The 27844-nt window shown below is 35.0% G+C and overlaps 1 protein-coding gene across 3 annotated transcripts in view; it reads left to right on the top strand.

The window, feature by feature from the left end:
- Positions 1–26171, top strand: part of celsr2 (cadherin, EGF LAG seven-pass G-type receptor 2) — a 77508-nt gene extending 51337 nt beyond the window's left edge. The window contains exons 19-34 of one of the 3 annotated variants that reach the window (XM_058630931.1): positions 125–308; positions 1633–1963; positions 2077–2244; positions 3112–3235; positions 3326–3526; positions 4513–4687; positions 5249–5361; positions 5965–6047; positions 6877–7003; positions 7265–7375; positions 8249–8379; positions 8470–8555; positions 8648–8812; positions 9730–9903; positions 10563–10785; positions 24795–26171. In XM_058630931.1, coding sequence (XP_058486914.1) covers positions 125–308; positions 1633–1963; positions 2077–2244; positions 3112–3235; positions 3326–3526; positions 4513–4687; positions 5249–5361; positions 5965–6047; positions 6877–7003; positions 7265–7375; positions 8249–8379; positions 8470–8555; positions 8648–8812; positions 9730–9903; positions 10563–10785; positions 24795–24801 — 2403 coding nt within the window. In that variant the 3' untranslated portion in view covers positions 24802–26171. Of the gene's footprint in view, positions 1–124; positions 309–1632; positions 1964–2076; positions 2245–3111; positions 3236–3325; positions 3527–4512; positions 4688–5248; positions 5362–5964; positions 6048–6876; positions 7004–7264; positions 7376–8248; positions 8380–8469; positions 8556–8647; positions 8813–9729; positions 9904–10562; positions 10786–24738 lie in introns of all 3 variants that reach the window. The other 2 variants (XM_058630929.1, XM_058630928.1) reach the window with 2 other exon arrangements.
- The last annotated feature ends 1673 nt before the right edge of the window (positions 26172–27844 follow it).

The following is a 27844-nucleotide window of genomic DNA, read 5'->3' as shown; positions in this document are numbered from 1 at the left end:
GGTCGGTGTTCCCCGGTGGGACATCACAGCCTTTCTGCAGGAGACACATCACACTTCATTTCACTCTCCTCTGTGACATCCTGACACACGCTGACACACTGACACGCTCGCCGTTTCCTCGCAGAATCTGGTCCGTGTGGGGAGCGCCATCCTGTCTCCAGACACGCGGCCGCACTGGGAGCTGATCCAGCACTCGGAGGGCGGCACGGCGGCGCTGCTGCGTCACTATGAGGAGTACGCAAACACGCTGGCACAGAACATGAGGAAGACCTACCTCACCCCCTTCACCATCGTCACGCCACACATCGGTGAGGAACACGATGTGACGTGCTGACAACCTCTAACAATTATATATATATATATATTATATGATAATAATACAGCAAGACTGTCTTTTATAGACCACTTTTATTCCTATTCTATTTATATCGAGATTTATTCTTTTTATAACAAGATTTATGTCTATTAATATCTCATTTCACTGCATGTTTTACTCTAAAAGCTTATTTTTGTCCACATAAACTGCAAACCCATTTTAAACCATGCAAATCCATACGACAGTCCTAGATAAAATAATTATCACTTTTTATGTGTACAATCCAAGATTATTATAGTTAACAAAAAACTAACGGAATAAGGAAAACTTAAATTGAAAAAACATTTTCGTTAACTGTTTTTAAAAAAAGAGGATAACTAACTTAAACTGAACTGTGTGTTTATAAAACTAAGTAAACAAGACAATTTCAGGTATAAAACTCACAACAGAATATAAAAGTTAAAGGTTATTTAAAGAGAGTAAAAAAAGAGAGAGATATTAAAGTAAACAGGCCATACCTACAAGATCCTTAACCATCTTCACGTCCTGGTCTTTTCTGGAACATGGGGTTAAAACGAATGATACAATGATCATTTCAGAGCATTGTTAAAGAAAAAGAAGGGTCCCTCCATACAGTAAGTCATCACATTCAAACGTTTGTACAGGAAATTAAACAAATTTCAACGAAAAGTGTTGATTTTCATGATAATAAAACAATGTGCTCATCTCTAAATTGTTGCTGTTGACCATTAAAAGCAGTGAATTGAGTTATGAACCTGTTTCTATTGCTTCTGTTGTTAACCCTTAGAACACAGAGCATTTAGGCTGCTTTTTTCCCCATTACTATATTAAAATGTAAAGTATATACAGAGGTTATAAGAATGCGTAATATACTGTACCTTTTTTTTTAGCACAGACAATCTGATTTTAAATATTTTGACGACTCAAAATGTTTAAATACAATACGTCACAGTTCAAAGTTCACTTGGCTCATTTTTATGAACAAAAAGAAAAGAAAAACACGTCTATTTTGTGACTTCTGCACAATTGTTGCTACTTTATATCACGACTAAAAATGCGATATAAAATGAATCATAACTTTGACTCTACAACACATAAGAAGACGGAAAAAAAAACAAAATTTTTAAAGCCTGAATATGTGACCTATAAACACACACCCCCAGGACGTCCATATAAGGACTTGTGTATTATTCTCACAAGAGTAAAATGATTCCTCTCAAATAAAAGAGCTACAGTGTGATAGAAGATGATGTTTTCTTTCCTCTGCTTCTCACGCTGCCCTCTCTGCTCCTCAGTCATCTCCGTGGACCGTCTGAAGAAGATGAATTTCGCCGGAGCCAAACTCCCGCGGTACCAGTCCATGCGGGGCCCTCGCCCCGTGGACCTGGAGACAGCTGTCACGCTGCCCGATTCTGTCTTCCAACCGCCAGTGGACACCAAGGGCCACAGACACCTGGACGTCTTTCCCGAGTCGGCGCTGAGGAACCGCTCAGCCACCGCCGCCGCCACCAGGAAACGACGGCACCCAGACGACAGCCAGGAGGACGCCATCGCCAGCGTCATCATCTTCCACAGTCTGGCCTCGCTGTTACCAGAGAGCTACGATCCCGACAAGAGAAGCCTGCGGTGAGACACCAGACAGGGAAACTGCCGAGGAGTTGAAGACATTTTCACGACTGAAAACCCTTTAAAAATGCTGCTGAGTCACTTTATAATGAAATGTTTCACATGTGTCTCAGTGTTCCAAAGCGCCCTGTCATCAACACACCGGTGGTGAGTATCACGGTGCACGACAACGATGAGCTGCTGCAGCACACGCTGGACAAACCCATCACCGTGCAGTTCCGCCTGGTCACCACTGAGGAGCGCTCTAAACCCATCTGTGTCTTCTGGAACCACAGCATACTGTGAGAGCACACACACACACACACACACACACACACACAAAGGTTATAATCTTTTAGGATTTTTTATTAGTTTTAGTTTTGACCTTTTGTTTTTAAAAACGAGTTAGTTAATTATTTTTAAGAGCGTATTTGATATTTTTTATTTGTTTTTATTTTTCGTTAATGCTTAGTTTTTGTTTAGTTTTTATTAGTTGTAGTGTTAGTTTTATGGTTTTTTGTAATATGGGAGTAGATGTCATTTTAAAAATGATGAACAACCATCTCTGAATAAATATTAGCGTCTACAAGCACTATGTGCATCATAGTGCTGAGTTTGGATGCAGTTAGTTTGTCAGTGTTAGGGGTCGGTCTCTTGTGTCATGTATGGAGTTTCGAGGCGATCGCTCAATGTATGGCGAAGTTATAGGGAACTTCCTGTTTTGTGGCGAATGGTCGAAATTTGCCAAATTTCTGAAGGTTGCCGTGGCCACGCCCATTTGAATCTGCAAAACCTTTTCGATTGCTTTTGGACGCCAAATTCAAGATGGCCGACTTACTGTTGCATTGAGACCATGGTCCTAATTTACTTTTTTGTTCGTCTTGGGCTTTTACATGTTCCCACCAAGTTTTGTGCAATTAGGTGCAACTTCATTTTGGCTTGCGCCATCCATGTTTCGCCTTAGGGGGTGCTGTAGAGCCATTCAGGAGCCATTTTGGCCCTTAGCATTCATGCTCTGGCCCTAATGTCTAATTTCAGTTAATGAAAATGTTTCTTTCAATTATAGTTCCCGTTATTTATTTAGTTTACGTTAACTATAATAACCTTGACACACACAGAGTTTGACAGCGTGGTTGTTTTTCCTCACACGTTCTTCCTGTGTCCATCAGTGCTGGTAACGGTGGCTGGTCAGCCAAAGGCTGCGAGGTGGTTTTCAGAAACAACACCCACATCAGCTGTCAGTGCTATCACATGACCAGCTTCGCTGTGCTCATGGACGTCTCCAGGAGAGAAGTGAGTGAAAACTGCAGGATTCACAGAGTTTCCGCCACTGTCACCTTTTTTTCTTTTTTTACGTTCTTCTTAATGTTGCGTTTGTGTCAGAACGGAGAGATCCTGCCAATCAAAATCCTGACGTGGAGCACGGTGGGCGTGACGCTGGGATTCCTCTTCCTCACGACGATCTTCCTCCTCTGCTTGAGAGCCATGCAGAGCAACAAGACGAGCATCATCAACAATGGAACCGCCGCACTTTTCCTCTCTGAGCTCATCTTCATCCTGGGCATCAACCAGGCCGACAACCTGGTAACCACTTCATCTCTGCGTCTGCTTTCCTTCACACAATTATTCCTTCACAAGTATTTGATCTTGTTATTTCCAGCTCAGACAAACAAGTGCTAACTACAATGGAGTACAAGGGCCAAACTGAAAAAAATGTAATCTTCCTAGAATAAATATTACGAGAATAAAGTCGGAATATTACGAGAATAAAGTCATAATATTGCGAGAAAAAAGTTGTAATCTTTTGAGAATAAAGTCGTGATATTGCGAGAAAAAAGTTGTAATCTTTCAAGAATAAAGCCGTAATATTGCGAGAAAAAAGTTGTAATCTTTCAAGAATAAAGTCGTAATTTTGGAGAATAAAGTCCTAATATTGTGAAAATAAAGTCGTAATATTGCAAGAATAAAGTCCTAATCTTTGGAGAATAAAGTCATAATATTGCGAGAAAAAAGTTGTAATCTTTCGAGAATAAAGTCGTAATATTGTGAGAATAAAGTCGTAATCCTTGGAGAATAAAGTCGTAATATTGCGAGAATAAAGTCGTAATCTTTGGAGAATAAAGTCGTAATATTGCGAGAATAAAGTCGTAATCCTTGGAGAATAAAGTCGTAATATTGCGAGAATAAAGTCGTAATCTTTGGAGAATAAAGTCGTAATATTGCGAGAAAAAAGTTGTAATCTTTCAAGAATAAATTCGTAATATTGTGAGAATAAAGTCGTAATGTTGCGAGTATAAAGTCGTAATCTCTGGAGAATAAAGTCGTAATATTGTAATAAGAAAGAAGCCATAATATTAACGTCGTAATATTATGAGATTCATTATCTAATAAATAATGCATTAGATCGTTATCATTATCTTGAGTTTTTTATTTCGGTATCGGACACACAAAAGTGGTATCGTCCCATCCCTAATTTTTACAGCTCGGTTTTAAAAAGCATATTTTGTGTGACTCATATTTCATCTTCACTGACAGTCCAGCCACATTAATGTCCTTGTGTCTCCCTACAGTTCTTATGCACAGTCATGGCCATCCTGCTGCACTTCTTCTACCTCTGCACGTTCTCCTGGCTCTTCCTGGAGGGGCTGCACGTCTACCGCATGATCAGCGAAGTGCGAGACATCAACTACGGACCCATGAGATTCTACTACCTGATTGGCTGGGGAGTGCCCGCCTTCATCACAGGTCGGCTCATGTCACACGTGTCCTGACCCAAAAAAAATATTTTTGCAATTTTGTTTTACTTTAAAATGAACTCATGTTACCTCACATTTTTGGAAAGAAACAAGTGTTTCATTAATTATACTGTATGTCATTGGAAAATTAAAAAAAGAGAATAGAAAACAGGATTATTTTTAAATCACGAGGCACTAGAATTACTATATCATGGAAATTCACCTTAATCAACTTTCTGTGAGTGCTTTTTATCTTGATATTCTTCCATTCCTACCGACAGTTCTGCCATGAAACACTGTTACATCAATAAGTTGTAAAAAATGACTTTATTTACATATTCTGAGGCCAGTTTTACATTCATACATACTAATGAAACTGCTTTAGGTCAAATTGTGTGACGTCTATAACGTTCATAATAGATTTTGGTTGCTGCTGACACAGAAGCATTCATTCAAACACGGCAGTTTTTAAAAAGTCAGACAAAGACAAAAAACATCATACACATCAGTCTGTGACGAGCTGATGAATGAAGAATGCGTTGTTATACGCTCTGTGTGTCTGTGTGTCTAGGTTTGGCAGTGGGTCTGGATCCTGAAGGCTATGGAAACCCAGACTTCTGTTGGCTGTCGATGTATGACACTCTGATCTGGAGCTTTGCCGGACCCATCGCCATGGTGGTGTCGGTGAGTCCCTGTGCATCCGGAGACAGTCGACCCGCGTCCACTGTTGTGTCTTTATTTACACGGCAAGACTCTTCTCGGATTGGTTCATTTTCCATTACTTCTCCTATTCTCCTCCTATGTGGGCGGAGACAACATAGCACGGCTGCATGAAACTGCAGTGACTTTGTTTTATACACGACACACAAACTAGTGTCTTGTAAAGCAGTTGTTTTCAGTCTAACTGAATCATTAGAATCAGTTTCTGATGCAAAAGCAAAAGAACGTGCTGGAGTTGAGCCGTGGAAAAGTGCCATAGATGCACAGTTTCTATCTGTAGTTAAGACATAATTTGAGGAGGTACTATAATAATGGAAAACCAACCAAACTGTGTAGAGTCGAGGTGAGGTGAGGTGGGGTGAGGCGGTACTAGTAGAAAAATGGCAAATGTGTTCAGTCAAGTCTGTAGTAAAATATTACTGCAATAATAGATACAAATAAATTAAGATGGAATGAATGAATCACTGTCCAGTCTAACTCACCTGAGAAGAATAACCATGACCGCTGCTGTTGTTGTTGTTGTTGTTGTTGTTGTTGTGACACAGCTTGATCTTTTCCTCCACACAGATGAACATCTTCCTGTCCATCCTGTCATCCAGAGCCTCCTGCTCCATGAGACACCACAGCATCGAGAAGAAGGAGCCTCGTGTGTGAGTGTCCCAACATTTGAAATGATAAAAGATACAGAACATACAGTATGTTAGCAACACTGTAAATCCATCCATCCATTGTCTACCGCTTTATCCTTGAGTGTCGCTGGTGCCTGTAAGGCAGGGTACACCCTGGACAGGTCGCCAGCCCATCATAGCGCCAACTACTGGGCATTAGGTTAATTAGTGTCCAGTGTTCTCTCGTCCTCAACATCAACACATATGATAGTCCCACTGGTGCCACTGGTGGTCGTCAGTTGCTCGTGCATGGTCAGTCTAAAACAACGAGTGATCATGACAGGTGATGTCAGTAATCTTACCCAATGAAAACAGACATGTAAGATAAGATTCAGTCCAAAACAGCTCAATTGCACACCCTCATTTTTCTTCTTCTCTGGTTGAGATGTTTTTGAAAGGTGTGCTGAGGCTTTTTCAGGTTCAGTATTGTTCAGTATTTTGTGAATAAACTGGCAGTGAAGTCAGTCTTTCAGTTTCACCTGTTTCCTTAACCCTCATATGAGCATCATGAGAATCAGGAGCGCCTGGATTTATTTTGATTTTATGGCTCTAGAATTGTCAAAAAATGTTCAATGAGCGAGTGCTTCTGCTTCCTTTTTCCAAGATAAGGCTGTTGAGGCTTTGTTCTTTCATCACGTCTGTCTTGGTGTCTCCTCCTGGGACAAACACTGCAGTGCTTCTGTGCGTCTCAGTCTAATTTGACTGAACCTTGGTTTCAGTGCTGTCTGCATTGTCTTCCGATCAATGAATCCACAGAAATAGTTTGGACGTCTCCTCGCTAACCTTCTCTCATGTGACTCATGTTCCACAGCTCGGGCCTGAAGACTGCAGGTGGCGTCCTCCTCTTTGTTTCAGTCACGTGTTTTCTGGCGCTCTTGTCCGTCAACAGCGACATGATCATCTTCCACTACCTCTTTGCTGGATTCAACTGTGTGCAGGTGAGCCCTTCACTTTGACTTTACTCTCCAAAGATTACGACTTTACTCTCCAAAGATTGCAACTTTTTCCTCTGAAGATTATGACTTTTTTCTCATAATATTACAACTTTATTCTCAAAAGATTACGACTTTCTTCTCGTAAAATTACGACTTTTTTCTTTAAAGATTACGACTTTATTCTCGAAAGATTACGACTTTGCTGCAACAGCTTAAAAGGTTTTTTGTCCTCACTGACGTCTCCCCTTTGCTGTCCAACACCAGGGTCCATTTGTCTTCTTCTTCCGCATTGTCTTCAACAAGGAGGCGAGGAATGCCATGAAGTACTGCTGCAGCCGCAAGCGTCCGGACCACATGATGAAATCTAAGGCCTCTGTGAGTTCCTTCACTGTGAAATGACTGGAGTTCAGACTGACACAGAGCGTCAGGAGCCGACGACCAACTGTTGTGACTCTAGAGCAAATCTGTCACACACTTGCTGTTATTTTGAATTGGTCAATTAGACATTTCCAAGAGATTTGTTTGAGTACATGAATCACATGTTTATTGTATGCGCATTATTTCAAACACAAGTTCTGCAATCCCAGTCCATCACAGGGACACATAGAGACAGACAACCATCCACTCAGTTTTGAGTGTCCAATTTACCCAATCCCCAAATCTGCATGTTTTTGGGCTGTGAGAGGAAACCTGAGAACCCAGAGAAAACCCACACACACACGGGGAGAACATGCAAACTCCATGCAGGGATTTCTTGGGGGCCTGAGCACAACTGGCAGGGGCCGAAACGGCTCCTTGTACAAATTTGTGCGAGGAACCTATTGTTTTCCTTCAGATTATTATAATATCCGTGTTTTACAGTCATTTTTGTGCGGGTTAATGTGCATTAAAACTCTTGAAACTTTGCACAGAGGTCAGGTATGGCCAAAATGCAATATTGGCATAGTGGACCAGGGCACTAAAGCGCCCCCTGAGGCGAAACGTGGCTGGAGCAAGCCAAGTTTAAGTTGCACCAAATTTCACGAAACTTGGTAGAGACTTGTAATAACCCAGGACGAACAAAAAAGTAAATTGGGACCATGGCCTCAACTCAACAGGAAGTTGGCCATTTTGAATTTGGCGTCCATCTTTTCAGATTTGCACACTTCGCAAATCAACAAACTCCTAATAAATGGCCTCCAGTGATTTTTTTATTATTTTATTATAAACAGTTATAACAGTTCCTGTCCTCGTCGTCGTGTTTTTCAGGGCTACAAATGCAACACAAACTACATGGATGGGAGACTGTACCACCTCCCGTTCGGAGACTCCAGTGTGTCTCTGAACGGCACCATGCAGAGCAACAAGAGTCAGCAGAGCTACGTGCCTTTTGTGCTCCGGTGAGAAAAGAAAATGATTAAATATGCTGTGTCGAGCGCCGCAGGGAGAAGACACAGCAGCTGTGAACTGATGTCATGTGTTTTTTCCAGGGACGATGGACTGAGTAACAGTCAGGCGCACATCGCACTGAACGACCACGGGTCACTGCTCCATGACACTAAAGAGCACATGGATGGTACTTTTCCTCGTTATTATTGTCGTCATCTCGTATTTATTTCACACACATTCGACACGGTGTCACTGAACTGTTTTACGATCTCTCTGTAGATCACGACAGCGACTCAGACAGTGACATGTCTCTGGAGGACGATCAGAGTGGATCCTACGCCTCAACGCACTCTTCTGACAGCGAGGATGGCGAGGGTCCTCTCCGTCCTGAGGAATGCTGGGAAAATCTGGCGTCCAATGTGGCCAAGAAACCTCAGCCACATGGTACAGGAACTAACCCCAGTTTGTCTGCAGTAGAAAAAAAATCAACCTTCAAATATATTCAGTCTGTTCAGACAACATCTCCTGTATATCTGTAATATTACGACTTTATTATCGTAAAATGACGACTTTATTCTTGTAATATTACAAATTTATTCTCATAAATTTATGACTTTATTCTCATAAATTTACTACTTTATTCTCATAATATTACGATTTTTTTCTCATAATATTACGACTTTATTCTTGACAAAATGACGACTTCTCATAAATGTACGACTTTATTCTTGACAAAATGACGACTTTATTCTCATAAATGTATGACTTTATTCTTGTAATATTTAAAAAATATTCTCATAATATTACGACTTTATTCTCGTAAAAATGAAGACTTTATTCTCGTAAAAATTAAGACTTTATTCTCGTAATATTGCGACTTTATTCTCGTAAAAATGAAGACTTTATTCTTGTAATATTACGACTTTATTCTCGTAAAAATGAAGACTTTATTCTTGTAATATTACGACTTTATTCTCGTAAAAATGAAGACCTACTCTCGTAATATTACGACTTTATTCTCGTAATATTACGACTTTATTCTCGTAATATTACAACTTTATTCTCGTAATATTACAATTTTTTTCTCATAATATTACGGCTTTATTCTTGAAAAAATTACAACTTTATTCTCATAAATTTACGACTTTATTCTCGTAATATTACGACTTTATTCTCGTATTATTACGACTTTATTCTCGTAAAATTGCGACTTTATTCTTGTTATGTTACACACTTATACATGTTTGTGATCCTTGAATTATTAACCTGCAGCATCTCCTCATATAAGTACAGGCGCATTAACCTGAGTTACACATTGACAGACTTCACTCAACTCATCATTTCATGCGTTTGTTTTCCAGACAAGAGTAAGATGTACTGGCCTGGTGATTATGCAGCAGTGAGTGAGAACGAGCTCACAGGTGCAGACAGACTGACGGGAGAACCTCTGGACAGGCGTGAGCCGTCATCAGAAGAGCGGACGCAGGAGAACATGATGATGCTTCTGCCGAACCTCAACTCACACCCTCACAAAGGTGAAGTGTTCTGTCGTCACACGTTACAGTACAGACGTCAGAGTGAAAGTAATGAAGAGGAGCAGCTAACAAGATGCATTCAAGGAATGTCGAAAATTTTAATCACTACTCAAAACATAAATTGGGTAGTTTTTGGAGGAGAAAGATTTCCTTTTTAATGTAAAACTTTTGAAACCTGTTTGTGTCAGTGCTCTTCGAGCTGTTTTAAACAATCTTGTTTTTAATTCTGGTTCTGTCCAATATCCAATTCAGTATTGTTCATTTGAATAAATAAGATATTAGATAGTATAGATATGTATATACCTTTATAGACACTGTGTTATTATGGATTTCTTTGTGCTTTTGGAATCCTTTCGATATTGGGATGTATTGTTTTCTTGAGTCTTTGAGTCCATAATAAAGACTCAATAGACTTCTAGGGAATTCTACTTGAGGCTTGACGTGCAGTGTTTTTATGGTGTTTTAACAGCTCCTTTAGAGCCTTTATTGTGCTATGATTGTTATTATTATTGCTTTTATTGTATTTTATTGTATTATGAGGGCGTTCTTATGCACAGCATGACATATTTATGGGACAATAAAGTTTATACCGATTGGTATTAACATAATACGACTTCCCTTCTACCAAATCCTTAACATACTGTCTAACTCCAACACAGGGATCCTGAAGAAGAAGCAGCTTTCTCCCATCGTAGAGAGGAACAGTGTCAGTTACATCCACAACGAACTGTGCGGAAATGGCGCGGGGAGAACGTCGCCGCAGGAATCCACCTCCAGTGATGATCGAGGCTGCGTCTCTAAACCAGGCCCACCCGAGCAGCTGAATGGCGTCGCCATGAGCATCAAGGCGGGGACTGTGGACGGAGACTCGTCAGGATCAGAGTGAGTACGAATGAAAGACAACAAAGGCATATTTTTGTGTGGTGTTAGGTTGAAAAATAACCACATATTTTAGTGACTCTCAGCTTTTGTAGAACTGTTTGTCGCAGAAATCATTCAGTGTTTCATTCAACTGTCTGCGTCCAAACTACGACCTGTGCTGATTGTTGTTTCCATTGCTTGTAGTTGAACCCATTAAATGTCAACGTTGAGCCAAATGATGACAGAAGCCAAAATGACAAAATGAAAGCTCAGGAAAGATCCTGATCAAATGTTCTGAGTGAAAAAATAATAATAATTTTAACCCTTTAACACCTAAGCCTAAAAATGTGCATCTGGACTTTTTTTTGGCTTAATTTAACCAGAAAATGTCCTGTTAGTACAGTGCTTTTGCCCATTTTTCCAGAATAAATACTATACATACTATACTATGACTTTTTTGTCAAATTTTTGGACGACATACTATACTATGACTTTTTTGTCAAATTTTGGAAACATACTATACTATGACTTTTTTGTCAAATTTTGGACGACATACTATACTATGACTTTTTTGTCAAATTTGACGACATACTATACTATGACTTTTTTGTCAAATTTTGGACCACATACTATACTATGACGTTTTTGTCAAATTTTGGAGCACATACTATACTATGACTTTTTTGTCAAATTTTGGAAACATACTATACTATGACTTTTTTGTCAAATTTTGGAAGACATACTATACTATGACTTTTTTGTCAAATTTTGGACGACATACTATACTATGACGTTTTTGTCAAATTTTGGAGCACATACTATACTATGACTTTTTTGTCAAATTTTGGAAACATACTATACTATGACTTTTTTGTCAAATTTTGGAAGACATACTATACTATGACTTTTTTGTCAAATTTTGGACGACATACTATACTATGACGTTTTTGTCAAATTTTGGAGCACATACTATACTATGACTTTTTTGTCAAATTTTGGACGACATACTATAGTATGACGTTTTTGTCAACATTTGGACGACTTACTATACTATGACTTTTTTGTCAAATTTTGGACCACATACTATACTATGACGTTTTTGTCAAATTTTGGAGCACATACTATACTATGACTTTTTTGTCAAATTTTGGACGACATACTATACTATGACTTTTTTGTCAAATTTTGGACCACATACTATACTATGACTTTTTTGTCAAATTTTGGACGACATACTATAGTATGACGTTTTTGTCAAAATTTGGACGACTTACTATACTATGACTTTTTTGTCAAATTTTGGACGACATACTATACTATGACTTTTTTGTCAAATTTTGGATGAAATACTATACTATGACTTTTTTGTCAAATTTTGGACGACATACTATACTATGAATTTTTTGTCAAATTTTGGACGACATACTTAACTATGACTTTTTTGTCAAATTTTGGACGACATACTATACTATGACTTTTTTGTTAAATTTTGGACGACATACTATACTATGACTTTTTTGTCAAATTTGACGACATACTATACTATAACTTTTTTGTCAAAATTTGGACGACATACTATCCTATGACTTTTTTGTCAAATTTTGGACAACATACTATACTATGACTTTTTTGTCAAATTTTGGACGACATACTATACTATGACTTTTTTGTCAAAATTTGGACGACATACTATACTATGACTTTTTTGTCAAATTTTGGAAACATACTATACTATGACTTTTTTGTCAAATTTTGGAAGACATACTATACTATGACTTTTTTGTCAAATTTTGGACCACATACTATACTATGACGTTTTTGTCAAATTTTGGACCACATACTATACTATGACTTTTTTGTCAAATTTTGGACGACATACTATAGTATGACGTTTTTGTCAACATTTGGACGACTTACTATACTATGACTTTTTTGTCAAATTTTGGACGACATACTATACTATGACTTTTTTGTCAAATTTTGGATGAAATACTATAGTATGACGTTTTTGTCAAATTTTGGACGACATACTATACTATGACTTTTTTGTCAAATTTTGGACGACATACTATATTATAACTTTTTTGTCAAATTTTGGACGACATACTTTACTATGACTTTTTGTCAAATTTTGGATGACATACTATACTATGACTTTTTTGTCAAATTTTGGACGACATACTATATTATAACTTTTTTTGTCAAATTTTGGACGACATACTTTACTATGACTTTTTTGTCAAATTTTGGACGACATACTATACTATGACTTTTTTGTTAAATTTTGGACGACATACTATACTATAACTTTTTTGTCAAAATTTGGACGACATACTATCCTATGACTTTTTTGTCAAATTTTGGACCACATACTATACTATGACGTTTTTGTCAAAATTTGGACAACTTACTATACTATGACTTTTTTGTCAAATTTTGGACGACATACTATACTATGACTTTTTTGTCAAATTTTGGATGAAATACTATACTATGACTTTTTTGTCAAATTTTGGACGACATACTATACTATGACTTTTTTGTCACATTTTGGACGACATACTATACTATGACGTTTTTGTCAAATTTTGGACGACATACTATAGTATGACGTTTTTGTCAACATTTGGACGACTTACTATACTATGACTTTTTTGTCAAATTTTGGACCACATACTATACTATGACGTTTTTGTCAAATTTTGGAGCACATACTATACTATGACTTTTTTGTCAAATTTTGGACGACATACTATACTATGACTTTTTTGTCAAATTTTGGACCACATACTATACTATGACTTTTTGTCAAATTTTGGACGACATACTATAGTATGACGTTTTTGTCAAAATTTGGACGACTTACTATACTATGACTTTTTTGTCAAATTTTGGACGACATACTATACTATGACTTTTTTGTCAAATTTTGGATGAAATACTATACTATGACTTTTTTGTCAAATTTTGGACGACATACTATACTATGAATTTTTTGTCAAATTTTGGACGACATACTTAACTATGACTTTTTTGTCAAATTTTGGACGACATACTATACTATGACTTTTTTGTTAAATTTTGGACGACATACTATACTATGACTTTTTTGTCAAATTTGACGACATACTATACTATAACTTTTTTGTCAAAATTTGGACGACATACTATCCTATGACTTTTTTGTCAAATTTTGGACAACATACTATACTATGACTTTTTTGTCAAATTTTGGACGACATACTATAGTATGACTTTTTTGTCAAAATTTGGACGACATACTATACTATGACTTTTTTGTCAAATTTTGGAAACATACTATACTATGACTTTTTTGTCAAATTTTGGAAGACATACTATACTATGACTTTTTTGTCAAATTTTGGACCACATACTATACTATGACGTTTTTGTCAAATTTTGGAGCACATACTATACTATGACTTTTTTGTCAAATTTTGGACGACATACTATAGTATGACGTTTTTGTCAACATTTGGACGACTTACTATACTATGACGTTTTTGTCAAATTTTGGACGACTTACTATACTATGACTTTTTTGTCAAATTTTGGACGACATACTATATTATAACTTTTTTGTCAAATTTTGGACGACATACTTTACTATGACTTTTTGTCAAATTTTGGATGACATACTATACTATGACTTTTTTGTCAAATTTTGGACGACATACTATATTATAACTTTTTTTGTCAAATTTTGGACGACATACTTTACTATGACTTTTTTGTCAAATTTTGGACGACATACTATACTATGACTTTTTTGTTAAATTTTGGACGACATACTATACTATAACTTTTTTGTCAAAATTTGGACGACATACTATCCTATGACTTTTTTGTCAAATTTTGGACCACATACTATACTATGACGTTTTTGTCAAATTTTGGACCACATACTATACTATGACGATTTTGTCAAAATTTGGACGACTTACTATACTATGACTTTTTTGTCAAACTTTGGACGACATACTATACTATGACTTTTTTGTCAAATTTTGGATGAAATACTATACTATGACTTTTTTGTCAAATTTTGGACGACATACTATACTATGACTTTTTTGTCACATTTTGGACGACATACTATACTATGACGTTTTTGTCAAATTTTGGACGACATACTATAGTATGACGTTTTTGTCAACATTTGGACGACTTACTATACTATGACTTTTTTGTCAAATTTTGGACCACATACTATACTATGACGTTTTTGTCAAATTTTGGAGCACATACTATACTATGACTTTTTTGTCAAATTTTGGACGACATACTATACTATGACTTTTTTGTCAAATTTTGGACCACATACTATACTATGACTTTTTTGTCAAATTTTGGACGACATACTATAGTATGACGTTTTTGTCAAAATTTGGACGACTTACTATACTATGACTTTTTTGTCAAATTTTGGACGACATACTATACTATGACTTTTTTGTCAAATTTTGGATGAAATACTATACTATGACTTTTTTGTCAAATTTTGGACGACATACTATACTATGACTTTTTTGTCAAATTTTGGACGACATACTTAACTATGACTTTTTTGTCAAATTTTGGACGACATACTATACTATGACTTTTTTGTTAAATTTTGGACGACATACTATACTATGACTTTTTTGTCAAATTTGACGACATACTATACTATAACTTTTTTGTCAAAATTTGGACGACATACTATCCTATGACTTTTTTGTCAAATTTTGGACGACATACTATACTATGACTTTTTTGTCAAATTTTGGACGACATACTATAGTATGACTTTTTTGTCAAAATTTGGACGACATACTATACTATGACTTTTTTGTCAAATTTTGGAAACATACTATACTATGACTTTTTTGTCAAATTTTGGAAGACATACTATACTATGACTTTTTTGTCAAATTTTGGACCACATACTATACTATGACGTTTTTGTCAAATTTTGGAGCACATACTATACTATGACTTTTTTGTCAAATTTTGGACGACATACTATAGTATGACGTTTTTGTCAACATTTGGACGACTTACTATACTATGACTTTTTTGTCAAATTTTGGACGACATACTATACTATGACTTTTTTGTCAAATTTTGGAAACATACTATCCTATGACTTTTTTGTCAAATTTTGGACCACATACTATACTATGACTTTTTGTCAAAATTTGGACGACTTAATATACTATGACTTTTTTGTCAAATTTTGGACAACACACCGATTTAGGTTACACGGTTGGTGTAGTGGTTAAGACTCTTGCCTTTGAAACAAGAGTTTGGAGTAAGACCTAGGTTCGAGCCCCGGGTTGACCAAGAACCATTGTGCATGGAGTTTGCATACTAAAGTATGACAATTTGGACCACATACTAACCTATGACTTTTTTGTCAAAATTTGGACCACATACTATACTATGACGTTTTTGTCAAATTTTGGACGACATACTATAATATGACTTTTTTGTCAAATTTTGGACGACATACTTTACCATGACTTTTTTGTCAAATTTTGGACCACATACTATAGTATGACGTTTTTGTCAAATTTTGGACCACATACTATACTATGACTTTTTTGTCAAATTTTGGACCACATACTATAGTATGACGTTTTTGTCAAAATTTGGACGACTTACTATACTATGACTTTTTTGTCAAAATTTGGACGACATACTATACTATGACTTTTTGGTCAAATTTTGGACCACATACTATACTATGACGTTTTTGTCAAATTTTGGACCACATACTATACTATGACTTTTTTGTCAAATTTTGGACCACATACTATAGTATGACGTTTTTGTCAAAATTTGGACGACTTACTATACTATGACTTTTTTGTCAAATTTTGGACGACATACTATACTATGACTTTTTTGTTAAATTTTGGACGACATACTATACTATGACTTTTTTGTCAAATTTGACGACATACTATACTATAACTTTTTTGTCAAATTTTGGACGACATACTTAACTATGACTTTTTTGTCAAATTTTGGACGACATACTATACTATGACTTTTTTGTTAAATTTTGGACGACATACTATACTATGACTTTTTTGTCAAATTTGACGACATACTATACTATAACTTTTTTGTCAAAATTTGGACGACTTACTATACTATGACTTTTTTGTCAAATTTGGACGACATACTATACTATGACTTTTTGGTCAAATTTTGGACGACATACTATACTATGACTTTTTTGTCAAATTTTGGACGACATACTATACTATGACGTTTTTGTCAAATTTTGGACGACATACTATATTATAACTTTTTTTGTAAAATTTTGGACCACATACTTAACTATGACTTTTTTGTCAAATTTTGGACGACATACTATACTATGACTTTTTTGTCAAATTTTGGAAACATACTATCCTATGACTTTTTTGTCAAATTTTGGACCACATACTATACTATGACGTTTTTGTCAAATTTTGGACCACATACTATACTATGACGTTTTTGTCAAATTTTGGACCACATACTATACTATGACTTTTTTGTCAAATTTCGGCGACATACTATACTTTGACTTTTTGTCAAAATTTGGACGACTTAATATACTATGACTTTTTTGTCAAATTTTGGACAACACACCGATTTAGGTTACACGGTTGGTGTAGTGGTTAAGACTCTTGCCTTTGAAACAAGAGTTTGGAGTAAGACCTAGGTTCGAGCCCCGGGTTGACCAAGAACCATTGTGCATGGAGTTTGCATACTAAAGTATGACAATTTGGACCACATACTAACCTATGACTTTTTTGTCAAAATTTGGACCACATACTATAGTATGACGTTTTTGTCAAAATTTGGACGACTTACTATACTATGACTTTTTTGTCAAATTTTGGACGACATACTATACTATGACTTTTTTGTTAAATTTTGGACGACATACTATACTATGACTTTTTTGTCAAATTTGACGACATACTATACTATGACTTTTTTGTCAAATTTTGGACGACATACTTAACTATGACTTTTTTGTCAAATTTTGGACGACATACTATACTATGACTTTTTTGTCAAATTTGACGACATACTATACTATAACTTTTTTGTCAAAATTTGGACGACATACTATCCTATGACTTTTTTGTCAAATTTTGGACCACATACTATATTATAACTTTTTTGTCAATTTTTGGACGACATACTATAGTATGACGTTTTTGTCAAAATTTGGACGACATACTATACTATGACTTTTTTGTCAAAATTTGGACCACATACTATACTATGACTTTTTGTCAAATTTTGGAAACATACTATACTATGACTTTTTTGTCAAAATTTGGACCACATACTATACTATGACTTTTTTGTCAAATTTTGGAAACATACTATACTATGACTTTTTTGTCAAATTTTGGACCACATACTATACTATGACGTTTTTGTCAAATTTTGGACTACATACTATACTATGACTTTTTTGTCAAAATTTGGACGACTTACTATACTATGACTTTTTTGTCAAATTTTGGACGACATACTATACTATGACTTTTTTAGTCAAATTTTGGACGACATACTATACTATGACTTTTTTTGTCAAATTTTGGACGACATACTATACTATGACTTTTTTGTCAAAATTTGGACGACTTACTATACTATGACTTTTTTGTCAAATTTTGGACCACATACTATACTATGACGTTTTTGTCAAATTTTGGACGACATACTATACCATGACTTTTTTGTCAAAATTTGGACGACTTACTATACTATGACTTTTTTGTCAAATACTAGACGACATACTAAAGTATGACTTTTTTGTCAAATTTTGTTCGTCATACTATAGTATGACATTTTTGTCAAAATTTGGACATATAGTATGACTTTTTTGTCAAAATTTGGACGTCGAACTATAGTATGACATTTTTGTAAAAATTTGGACGACATACTAAAGTATGACATTTTTGACAAATTTTGGACGACATACTATACTATGACTTTTTGTCAAATACTAGACGACATACTAAAGTATGACTTTTTTGTCAAATTTTGGACGTCATACTATAGTATGACATTTTTGTCAAAATTTGGACATATAGTATGACTTTTTTGTCAAAATTTGGACGACATACTATACTATGACGTTTTTGTCAACATTTGGACGACTTACTATACTATGACTTTTTTGTCAAATTTTGGACGACATACTATACTATGACTTTTTTGTCAAATTTTGGATGAAATACTATAGTATGACGTTTTTGTCAAATTTTGGACGACTTACTATACTATGACTTTTTTGTCAAAATTTGGACGACATACTTTACTATGACTTTTTTGTCACATTTTGGACGACATATTATACTATGACTTTTTTGTCAAATACTGGACGACATACTAAAGTATGACTTTTTTGTCAACTTTTGGACCACAAACTATACTATGACTTTTTTGTCAAAATTTGGACGACTTACTATACTATGACTTTTGTCAAATTTTGGACCACAAACTATACTATGACTTTTTGGTCAAATTTTGGACGACATACTATACTATGACTTTTTTGTTAAATTTTGGACGACATACTATACTATGACTTTTTTGTCAAATTTTGGAAACATACTATACTATGACTTTTTTGTCAAATTTGACCACATACTATACTATGACTTTTTTGTCAAAATTTGGACGACATACTATACTATGACTTTTTTGTCAAATTTTGGAAACATACTATACTATGACTTTTTTGTCAAATTTTGGACGACATACTATACTATGACTTTTTTGTCAAATTTTGGACCACATACCATACTATGACGTTTTTGTCAAATTTTGGACCACATACTATACTATGACGTTTTTGTCAAATTTTGGACCACATACTATACTATGACTTTTTTTGTCAAATTTTGGACGACATACTATACTATGACTTTTTTGTCAAATTTTGGACGACATACTATACTATGACTTTTTTGTCAAATTTTGGACGACATACTTTACTATGACTTTTTTGTCAAATTTTGGACGACATACTATACTGACTTTTTTGTTAAATTTTGGACGACATACTATACTATGACTTTTTTGTCAAATTTTGGAAACATACTATACTATGACTTTTTTGTCAAATTTTGGACGACATACTATACTATGACGTTTTTGTCAAATTTTGGACCACATACTATACTATGACGTTTTTGTCAAATTTTGGACCACATACTATACTATGACTTTTTTGTCAAATTTTGGAAACATACTATACTATGACGTTTTTGTCAAATTTTGGACCACATACTATACTATGACGTTTTTGTCAAAATTTGGACCACATACTATACTATGACTTTTTTGTCAAATTTCGGCGACATACTATACTATGACTTTTTGTCAAAATTTGGACGACTTAATATACTATGACTTTTTTGTCAAATTTTGGACAACACACCGATTTAGGTTACACGGTTGGTGTAGTGGTTAAGACTCTTGCCTTTGAAACAAGAGTTTGGAGTAAGACCTAGGTTCGAGCCCCGGGTTGACCAAGAACCATTGTGCATGGAGTTTGCATACTAAAGTATGACAATTTGGACCACATACTAACCTATGACTTTTTTGTCAAATTTTGGACCACATACTATACTATGACTTTTTTGTCAAATTTTGGACGACATACTATAGTATGACGTTTTTGTCAAAATTTGGACGACTTACTATACTATGACTTTTTTGTCAAATTTTGGAAACATACTATAACTTTTTTGTCAAATTTTGGACGACATACTTTACCATGACGTTTTTGTCAAATTTTGGACCACATACTATACTATGACTTTTTTGTCAAATTTTGGACCACATACTATAGTATGACGTTTTTGTCAAAATTTGGACGACTTACTATACTATGACTTTTTTGTCAAAATTTGGACGACATACTATACTATGACTTTTTGGTCAAATTTTGGACCACATACTATACTATGACTTTTTTGTCAAATTTTGGACGACATATTTTACTATGACTTTTTTGTCAAATTTTGGACGACATACTATACTATGACTTTTTTGTTAAATTTTGGACGACATACTATACTATGACTTTTTTGTCAAATTTTGGACGACATACTATATTATAACTTTTTTTGTCAAATTTTGGACGACATACTATACTATGACTTTTTTGTCAAATTTGACGACATACTATACTATAACTTTTTTGTCAAAATTTGGACGACATACTATACTATGACTTTTTTGTCAAATTTTGGAAACATACTATACTATGACTTTTTTGTCAAATTTGACCACATACTATACTATGACTTTTTTGTCAAAATTTGGACGACATACTTTACTATGACTTTTTTGTCAAATTTTGGACGACATACTATACTATGACTTTTTTGTTAAATTTTGGACGACATACTATACTATGACTTTTTTGTCTGATTTGACGACATACTATACTATGACTTTTTTGTCAAATTTTGGAAACATACTATACTATGACTTTTTTGTCAAATTTTGGACGACATACTATACTATGACGTTTTTGTCAAATTTTGGACCACATACTATACTATGACGTTTTTGTCAAATTTTGGACCACATACTATACTATGACGTTTTTGTCAAAATTTGGACCACATACTATACTATGACTTTTTTGTCAAATTTCGGCGACATACTATACTATGACTTTTTGTCAAAATTTGGACGACTTAATATACTATGACTTTTTTGTCAAATTTTGGACAACACACCGATTTAGGTTACACGGTTGGTGTAGTGGTTAAGACTCTTGCCTTTGAAACAAGAGTTTGGAGTAAGACCTAGGTTCGATCCCCGGGTTGACCAAGAACCATTGTGCATGGAGTTTGCATACTAAAGTATGACAATTTGGACCACATACTAACCTATGACTTTTTTGTCAAAATTTGGACCACATACTATACTGTGACTTTTTTGTCAAATTTTGGAAACATACTTTACCATGACGTTTTTGTCAAATTTTGGACCACATACTATACTATGACTTTTTTGTCAAATTTTGGACCACATACTATAGTATGACTTTTTTGTCAAAATTTGGACGACATACTATACTATGACTTTTTGGTCAAATTTTGGACCACATACTATACTATGACTTTTTTGTTAAATTTTGGACGACATACTATACTATGACTTTTTTGTCAAATTTTGGACGACATACTATATTATAACTTTTTTTGTCAAAATTTGGACGACTTAATATACTATGACTTTTTTGTAAAATTTTGGACAACACACTGATTTAGGTTACACGGTTGGTGTAGTGGTTAAGACTCTTGCCTTTGAAACAAGAGTTTGGAGTAAGACCTAGGTTCGAGCCCCGGGTTGACCAAGTACCATTCTGCATGGAGTTTGCATACTAAAGTATGACAATTTGGATCACATACTAACCTATGACTTTTTTGTCAAAATTTGGACGACTTACTATACTATGACTTTTTTTGTCAAACTTTGGACGACATACTATACTATGACTTTTTTGTCAAAATTTGGACGACTTAATATACTATGACTTTTTTGTCAAATTTTGGATGACATACTATACTATGACTTCTTTGTCAAATTTTGGACGACATACTTTACCATGACTTTTTTGTCAAAATTTGGACGACTTACTATACTATGACTTTTTTGTCAAATACTGGACGACATACTAAAGTATGACTTTTTTGTCAAATTTTGGACGTCATACTATAGTATGACATTTTTGTCAAAATTTGGACATATAGTATGACTTTTTTGTCAAAATTTGGACGTCATACTATAGTATGACATTTTTGTAAAAATTTGGACAACATACTTTAATATGACTTTTTGTCAAAATTTGGACGACATACTAAAGTATGACATTTTTGACAAATTTTGGACGACATACTATACTATGACTTTTGTCAAATTTTGGACGACATACTATAGTATGACATTTTTGTAAAAATTTGGACGACATACTTTACTATGACTTTTTGTCAAAATTTGGACGTCATACTATAGTATGACATTTTTGTAAAAATTTGGACGACATACTATAGTATGACATTTTTGTAAAAATTTGGACGACATACTTTACTATGACTTTTTGTCAAAATTTGGACGACATACTAAAGTATGACTTTTCGTCAAATTTTGGACGACATACTATACTATGACTTTTTTTGTCAAATTTTGGACGACATACTATACTATGACTTTTTGTCAAATTTTGGACGACATACTATACTATGACTTTTTTTGTCAAATTTTGGACGACATACTATACTATGACTTTTTTGTCAAAATTTGGACGACTTACTATACTATGACTTTTTTGTCAAATTTTGGATGACATACTATACTATGACTTCTTTGTCAAATTTTGGACGACATACTATACTATGACTTTTTTGTCAAAATTTGGACGACATACTTTACTATGACTTTTTTGTCACATTTTGGACGACATATTATACTATGACTTTTTTGTCAAATACTGGACGACATACTAAAGTATGACTTTTTTGTCAACTTTTGGACCACAAACTATACTATGACTTTTTTGTCAAAATTTGGACGACTTACTATACTATGACTTTTGTCAAATTTTGGACCACAAACTATACTATGACTTTTTTGTCAAATTTTGGACGACATACTAAAGTATGACTTTATTGAAATTTGCAGGTGATTAAAAGAAGATTGAAGATCAACCTGAAAGACTTCAGTTATTTTTCCATGTTGACATAAAACAAAATAACTGTACATTTAGTTTGGATATGCAAGTTCAAATAAAACAAAAATGACATTAAACCTAAAAAATGTTCAGCTAAGAGTTGAGGACAGTGGAGTTTCCTCAGATTTAACTTTACTGATGTGTGGATGAAAAAGCTGCAGGTGCTTTATCTTCAGGATAAAGACAGTGAAGGTTCTGCAGAGACAGGAGAAAGAGAACATCCGCTTTTAATAATGCACCTGTGTTATGTGTCTCCATGGTTCTGTTCATGTGGTATCAACATCCGTCCTGAGGGATTCAATACCAAGTGAACAACACTCTATGGTCATTTTCAAACCGAGTAGTCTGCCAGACTCTGTACGATCAGAGTTTGCAACCTTCATGCATTGTAGTCCACTGCCTCCATTTGGTTCAATTGAAGCAAACCGAGACCTAGGCGGACCAGAGTTCACTTCTTTAGTTTGGTTGCGCTTTCACACCTTCCCAAACGAACCGGACTTTCCCAGCAAACAAAGTCGGGTTTGGTTAAGAAGGAGCTGGTGTGAATGCACCCTAAAGGTCAGGAGGAGCTGAGTGAATCAAACCTCTCCTCATGCTGCTGTAACATGAAAGAAGGCTTTAATAGGAGTATTTATTTTTAAAGCAGTGGCTACACATGAAAAAAAATACTGTGAAAGTACACATGAAAAAAAATACTGTGAAAGTGCAGCAGGTGAGGGGATGTCAGCTGAAGTGGCGGTCTCCTCCAAATGTCATTTTCTTGATCGGATCTGGACGTGTTCAGACCCTGTCCTTAGTGTTGTCCACTTCCGATCAGATCACTCAGAACGGATGTTAACACCCGGGTGTGAGCGGCGTCTCAAAGACACAATCAAAGCCAGTTTAAATCTCAACAATAATAGCTCACTCACTAATCAACCTTCTTTGCCCCCTTTTCTCTTTCCCCCAAAAAAATCATAAGGTTTTTATTCTTTAATTTTATCTCATGAAGCTCTGATCCTCATTCAAACACAGGATCAGGATCACTGTCTTCACACTGGTGAATCATCTGTCAGTCATCACTCACTGTGTGTGTGGAAATTGTGTCATTGCCTCATATTTATTCATTTATTTTATGTTTGTGTTCTTTCTTTGTTTTTTTTTCATGCATTCTACACCATCTCTACCTCCTCCCTTCACGCACCGCCATATTTTCCCAGCAGCCACTGCAACACCTCCATGTGACCACGTTGACGGAGGGGGTGTGTCTTTGCAGGTCATAGGGCCTCCTTCCTCAACGTCAAAGGACTGCAAACGGGGGAGTTCCTTTTAAACAAAAACACTATGTGGAAAACGGACGTCGTGATCCTCCGAAGGAATGTGAGTGTGTGTGTGTGTGTGTGTGTGCGACGTGTGTGTGTGTGTGTTCAAACACGTGTGCCAAACCTCAGGAGTCGCTGCACACTGACGCCGAACTCACTCTCCCTTTAAAGAGAAAGAAAAAAATGAATCCCTTTTGTTTACATACTTGAAGCAATGCACTTTTTTTAATTTGCTGGCCGGACTGAGAGGCGGTCGATGTTTTTGTAGTTATATAATGGATTTTTGAAGACTGTGGAACAATAAAGAAGTCATTTTTAGTTGCAGACTTGCAGAAACATTCAGGGACATTTTTTTTGTCACGCAGACAGAGCTGCTGTTGCTTTGTTTACGTTGCTCGCGTTTGTGCCAGTGTGAGGTTTGGAAGAGACCACACTTATTTTTCCACGCCTGAAATGTCGTCCAAGAGGCACAGAGTGCAGAGTCGTCGCCATCGTCATCGTCGTCGTCCAATCGCCGAATAAGCTACTTGTGTCAAGAGACTGCTCCGACCTCCACGTGGAGGAGACGCTACTGTACGGTTTCACAAAGAAAAGGACTTTGTTTTCGTAAATGAACGAGAGCTCATGAACATTTAAAAAGCTCTCGTCCGTACGACTAAACAGCTGTATTTTATAGATTTAGTCACACAGAGCTTTTCTTTTTTTCTGTCGTCTTTTGTAAAAATAATAAATAAAAAAAAAGGTGCCGTAATACGATTGGAGCTGTGGTCAGATTTTTACTGTACAGCACAGCGAGGCCTGTGAATGTGGAGAATCACACGTGTCACACAGAGAAGAATAAGGTTTGTACACTTAAAATGGGAATAAATGTTTATTTATCACAAAATGGATGAAGATTTTATTTGGACTATTTACTGATCGTCAATGTTTCATTTTCCGTCCATAAAACGATCAATTTTATCAACTATTCAGTTCAATATTCCAATTTTAGGAGCTAAAGTCAGCTTCATTGTTGTTGTGTGACACTCGTGTTCCCACGTGTAAATGAATGAAGAACATAATGATGTTGAAATGTAAATAATATTATGTAAAGTTCCTTCACACGTTCAAGACCTAGTTTTTAGAAATGACTCTGTTGCATTCAATCAAATTAGTGTGATGTTTGTTGATGAAATAGTTTTTTGTTTTTTACCAACTCTATGAATTAAATGTATTTCATACCGTAAAAAAAACAAAACAACGTCACCAGATCAACTCTGATGTTTTAACAGAGACTTCTCTCTCTTTTACTCTGTCGCTCCTGTTTTTACTGATTAAACTGTTTTATACCATTAACATCTCATCTCGATTTATTTTTATATATTATTTTATATTATATTACATTATTATTATTTTTATATATATTTCAAATGTGTCAAATTGTTTTTGCATTGACCTGTTTTAATTTTAATTTAATTTATTTTACAAATGTCACTCATGGTCACTATTATTATTAAAAGGGACCACGTTTTAAAATGCAGTTTTAATCAGATTTTTTTTTTGTACAACAAATGATAAACGCAGACTGATATTCACTTATGGATGGATTATTGTCACACTTATGAAGCCATTAGCCAATTACACAAGTTTATCATATACAGAAGGTACAGAAACTTCATGTGGTAACATCGCTAAAACTGATCGGATATTATAGTTTTTTCCTAAACGTCTTTCACAGTTCTGCTAGATGTTTTTACTTTTTAAAAATTACTTGAAGAGCGATTGTTTTCAGTTTAAGTCTTTAACCCTTAGTGCTCACAAGGCACGGATCTGTGCCACAGGTGCAACTCCTTATATGGACATACTGGGGGGGGGGGGGGGGGGGGGTGTTTATAGGTCACATATTCAGTCTTTAAATTGTTTTACTAAAGTATAAATATAAAGTAGCAATAATTGTGCAGCCGTCACAAAATTAGAGCGTCTTTCTGTGAACTTTGAACTGTGACGTATTTCACAAATGTCACAAATTCAATCAGATTTAAACATTTTCAGTACTTTTTCCTCAGGTGTTTATATAGCTGGTGAAAATGAAATAAATATTTAATCAGATTGCCTTGTGCTGAAAAAAGGGATATAAGACCCTCTATATTACACATTCTTCTAGCCTCTGTATAAACTCTATGTTTAAACATAGTGATGGAAAAAGGGTTCTGAGGGTTTAAAAAAAGGCCAAATAAGACCACACATAACAAATTAAATGTGCATATTTCACACAAATTAAACATTCAAAACTAACATCCCCAGAAAAAGTCTGTCAAAATGTGTTGCAAAGTATTTTGGCTAAATAATAAAAAAAAAATAATGTGTACTTTCTCGTTATTTGGCAGAAATTTTTTTTTTTGCTTCAAATCAAAAGGATTCAGTCAAACAAACTAAAATGGATGAAAACAGCAACAAGCAGAGACATGAGACACGTATCAGAGGAAGTCATTAGATTAGTTTTCTCAGCTGCGTGACAGGAAGTCTCCTTGTAGGAAAAACACTCGGGAAACATATTTGATATTTGATTCTTGTGAGATTCAGAGGCTCAAGATCAACCACGGCTGCAAATAATGATTATTTTCATAATCGACTAATCGTTTGGTCCATAAAACGTTTGTTCCAAAACCAAAAATGATCCAGTTTTAATTATTTCTTTTTTTAAATGCAGCAAAGAAACCAGAAAAAATTCACATTTAAGAAGCTAAAAAAAAAAAATCTGAAAATTAATTCCTTAAGACACTCAAGCTGATTTATCGGTTATCAAAGTAGTCTATTAATTTAGTAATCGATTAATTGATCGTTTCAGCCCTAAAATTAACTCGCATAAATTAAACAAACTCCAGTATCTAGTGATGCCGATATTAGTCCGATACAGTCATTTTAGAATGTTTACAAACATTTATGAAGCCGTTAACGACATATTTGTGTCATAATTCTCCAACTGTGTAACAAACATGTTCTCCCCAAAAAAAATTCTACGATA

Source organism: Solea solea, chromosome 6 (assembly GCF_958295425.1).
Source record: "Solea solea chromosome 6, fSolSol10.1, whole genome shotgun sequence".
NCBI lineage: Eukaryota > Metazoa > Chordata > Actinopteri > Pleuronectiformes > Soleidae > Solea > Solea solea.
This window is presented reverse-complemented; position numbering and strand designations above follow the sequence as displayed.